Here is a 4683-nt window from a genome sequence, read left to right on the forward strand (position 1 = left end):
TATATATATATATACCTGTGCCCAGCGTTGCCTTCCTGGCACTTGTGCCAGTGGCATGTGTAAAGACATTCGAGCGAGATCGTTGTCAATGCTACTGGACTGGCTCCTGTGCAGGTGGCATGTAAAATACACCATTTTGAGCGTGGCCATTGCCAGTACTGCCTGACTGGCCTTCGTGCCGGTGGCATGTAAAAGCACCCACTACACTCTCGGAGTGGTTGGCATTAGGAAGGGCATCCAGCTGTAGAAACTCTGCCAAATCAGATTGGAGCGTGGTGTAGCCATCTGGTTCACCAGTCCTCAGTCAAATCATCCAACCCATGCTATCATGGAAAGCGGACATGTCACTAACACTATGCTTAGTGACTCAATGTTCACCAAGCCATGATAGTACAGGAAAGACAATTTATTGGCAAAGACAGAAAGAAAGTTCCTTAAAAGTTGCAGAGTAACAGAAACAGTAGGCAATGTTTTTAATGTGTCCTCTCTTGAATCAGTGAAAGCAGTCTTCAGTGTGTTTCAATAACTGAATCACTCCCATCATATTTTACTGACTGCTTTGTCTTGCATGATTAAGAATATTTGTTAATGGTTAAATAATTTGAATTTTATCGAATTTATTCTTCATATTTTTTTAGGTTTCCTTTTTCTTCACACATTGTTTATACAAAGAGGTCGGCATGAAACAACATGGACTGTACTAAGAACATTTGGATATGATGATAATCTTATGCTTACCAAGGAATTCTTGTGTCCAAAGTAATAAACATTTTCATGTGTGTGAGTGAATGTGTTGTGTTCACAGAATAAATTTTATTAAATTACTTGTAAAATTTTGCATTAAAACGTCATGTGGAAGTTGCATGAGTACCAATCTTCTTGTTAGTGTATTGACATTTTGTATTGCCTAACTGGTACTAAGCTAAATCACTGGAAGGAGGCATGTCTCTTGGAGGTTCACTTGATTGAACTGTAAAATAGTATAGTTGGTATTTGGTTGTATAGGCAGTGAGAAAGAGCATGCCTGTTATTGGCAAGTGCTTCTTCAACATTTCAAAAACAAACCTAGCAAAAACTGGCATCCTATGAAAGAAGAAATATTTCTCAACTGCCTTTTGGCTTGGAAACAGATGAGTTCCAACCTACCACAATTAACAAGAAAATTTTTTTAAATGTCTAGTTTTATAACATTGTGTATGCATAGTATTTTTATTTCCAGTAAAATTTACCCCTCGCTACTTTTGATATTTCATGTGCATTAATCTCTCTCTCTAAATTTATTTTCACTAATATATGTATTGTTTTCTTTAAGGATTCCTGTTCCGCAGGGTTCAACGCCAGAATTAACGCCACAAGGTTATGAATTTCTTACAGCAATTTTTGAAAAGTATGATGAGGTTAGTTAATGTATTACACATCAAAAGTTCACATTGTTTACATTATATTAACAATCTCCTAATCATCATCATTCAATGTCCATTTTTCATGCTAGCATGGGTCGGATGGTTTGACAGGAACTGGCAAGTCAGGAAACTACACCGAGCTTGGCTGTCTGTTTTGGCTTGGTTTCTACAGCTGGATGTCCTTGCTAATGCCAGCCACTTTACAGAGAGAAAAATGTATTTTAATGATATCTGAAGTATGGAAGAAAAGTTTGCTGAATCAGATAATTAAGGTTCACATAAAATTTGACCAAACTCTGTGCAGCATCTGAAAATAAGCTCAGCAAAATTTAGTATTTTCATGATTTGAGAAATTACTTAATCTAAAAATTTTGTTGAAATAGTATTACTTTATAATGACTAAAGTCACATTATTTTTTTTTATCTATTTATTTTATGGCTGTCTCATCAGAAGGTGAATGGTTCAGTTTGCAAATAATTAAATTTATATGCATTATTTATGGGATGACCCTATATATATGTGTGTGTGTGTGTGTGTGTGTGTACAAATATATATATATACAAATCACAAGCCCCCTCAGATAGATAGCTCTACTTGATCTGTAGAAAAGGTGTAGGTAATAACTCTGTAAGAGGCACCCAGTATAAGCTTTGGACACATAAAAGGTGCTGCAATATCAGAGGATGGTTAACAGGGAAAATAGCTTTTGGGTGTGGTAGATGAACAGGTACAATAAACACCGAAAATGTACAGAAAATAGACTCCATCAATTGCCATGGGTAGTAGATAGCTTCCGTTATTAAGGAGTTCAAGTTAGTAGCAGAGGTGGATGTTCCAAGAGTGTAGCTGTCAGAATAAGAATAGGCTGGGCAAAATTTAGAGAGCTCCTGCTTCTGCTGACAACAAAGGGCCTCTCTCTCAGAATGAAAGGCAAATTGTATGATGCCTGTGTGCAAACAGCTATGTTACCTGGCAGTGAAACATGGGCTGTGACAGCTGAGGACATATGTAGACTTAAAAGAAATGAAGCCAGTATGATTCACTGGATGTGCAATATCAGTGTGCATGTTCGATAGAGTGTAAGCATCTTGAAAGAAAAGTTGGGTATAAGATGTGGTGTGTAAGAGAGATGAATGCTCTGATATGGTCATGTGGTGCATATGGACAAGGACAGCTGTGTAAAGAAATGTCAATTCTTAACTGTGGAGGGAACCTGTGGTATAGGTAGACCCAAGAAAACATGGGATGAGGTAGTGAAGCATGATCTCCAAACTTTAGGCCTCACAGGCAATGGCTAGTGACTGAGACCTTTGGTGATATGGTGTGCTTGAGAAGACCCATCAAGCCAAGTAAAATTACAGTCATGGCAGATATTGGTGTCATGCAAATGGTACCTGTGCTGGTGACACACAAAAGCACCTTTCAAGCATTGGGCCTCACGGAGGCAAGGACCGAGACCATTTGGCATTATGCCATGCTTCAAGCATTGGGCCTCATGGAGGCAATGACTGAGTCCATTTGGCATTATGCCGTGCTTGAGAAGAAGACCCATCAAGCCAAGTAAAATTGCAGTCATGGCAGATAGCGGTATCACGCAAATGGCACCCATGCTGGTGGCACATAAAACACCCATTACAGTCTTGGAGTGGTTTGCATTAGGAAGGGCATTCAGTCATAGAAAGCATGCCAAAACATACTGGAGTCTGGTGCAGTCTTCCAGGAACAGGGATTTAAATTAAAACTCTGAAGCTTAGCATGTTATTCTAATCACTACCAATATCAGTCATCTTTGTTTATGAAAACCCTTGTTTGAATTGTCTGAAGTCATTGCAGAACTACCTAATTTATAAGAAGCAGATACTCAAAGAATACTTAGAAAGTTTTAGTTGTTCTCTTTGACAGCAATCACTCTCAGATGTACATTCACACATACAATAATGTGTATGCCAATTATTGTAGGTTTATACAAACACATATGCTTTACATCTATTTCTAACTTCAGTTACCTGTCCATTTGTTATGGTTGGTGTTCCTATTTTAAGTAACTTAATATAATTAACGATAATGAATTTTCATCAATGTTGGTAAATATTTTTTCTTATTTCTTTTCTTTAAAATTTTTTTTTATTTTTAGGACAATGATGGCTGCTTATCAGCTACAGAAATCCAAAATTTATTCAATACTAGTCCTATTAACCCTTGGGGTCCAGATGTAAACAATACAGTGTGTACTAACTGTGAAAATTGGATCAATTTAAATGGATATCTTGCTCAGTGGACGTAAGTAGCTATAAGATCCTTTGGTTTTTCTCTATATTTATAATCATAATAATCTTAATATTTACATTATTGTTATTATTATTATTATAGCAGTCTAATGCCAGAAATACAAGGGCTGGACAAAATAATGGAAACACCTAGAATCACAGCATCATAATTTTGAAACATCTATAAAACTGTCAAAAGCTTGTTTATTTTTATGATTTTGATTTATTATTAGTGTTGCTTGCTGTTTCTCTTCAGATATCATCAGACAAAAGGTAATTAAAATTCATTAAAATGACAGATCTATCGGACTTTCAAAGAGGTCAAATTGTTGGTGCTTGTATGGCAGGCACTAGCATAATGAAAACAGCTGAAATGTTTGGTGTATCAAGAAGTACTGTCTTGAAAGTAATGACAGCCTTTGAGAAAGAGGGAAAAACCTCCTCATTGAAACAAAACTCTGAAAGAAAACCAAAACTTTCAGATTGGGACTGTCAGGCTCTGAATTGTTAGAAAGGACCACAGAAGTACAACTCCCAAAATTATTGCAGAGCTTAATGACCACCTCGAAAGCCCAGTTTCCACAAAAACTGTTCACCGAGAGCTGCACAAAGCTGGATTTCATGGGAAGGCTGCAATCAGAAAACCACTACTTTCAAAAACAAACATTACAAAGTGTTTAGAGTGAAGTAAAAACCTACAGAATTGGTCCCTAGAGCAGTGGAAGAATGTTATTTTCTTGGACGAGTCATGCTTTACCTTATTTCCAACCACTAGCTGAGTATGCGTGTGGGGATAACCAAAAGAAGCATTTGACCCAGACTGCCTTCTTCCAACTGTTAAACATGGAGGAGGATCGGGGGTGGAGGGGCTATATCTTGGAAATCTGCCGGCCCACTGGTTTCCCTTTGTGGCAGAATTAAAAGTCTTGACTATTTAAGCATTTTATCTGATCAAATTCATCCTATAGTTGAGGAACTGTTTCCAGAGGGAAACACAATCTTTCAGGATGAT

The 4683-nt window shown here is 37.3% G+C and overlaps 1 protein-coding gene across 2 annotated transcripts in view; it reads left to right on the forward strand.

The window, feature by feature from the left end:
- LOC106871508 (mitochondrial Rho GTPase 1) overlaps nt 1-4683 on the forward strand; it is a 99496-nt gene that overhangs the window by 60810 nt on the left and 34003 nt on the right. For both annotated transcript variants that reach the window (XM_014918007.2, XM_014918008.2), the window contains exons 12-14: nt 639-759; nt 1313-1397; nt 3539-3684. In XM_014918007.2, coding sequence (XP_014773493.1) covers nt 639-759; nt 1313-1397; nt 3539-3684 — 352 coding nt within the window. The remainder of the gene's footprint in view (nt 1-638; nt 760-1312; nt 1398-3538; nt 3685-4683) is intronic.

The sequence above is a fragment of the Octopus bimaculoides genome, chromosome 1 (genome assembly GCF_001194135.2).
Source record: "Octopus bimaculoides isolate UCB-OBI-ISO-001 chromosome 1, ASM119413v2, whole genome shotgun sequence".
NCBI lineage: Eukaryota > Metazoa > Mollusca > Cephalopoda > Octopoda > Octopodidae > Octopus > Octopus bimaculoides.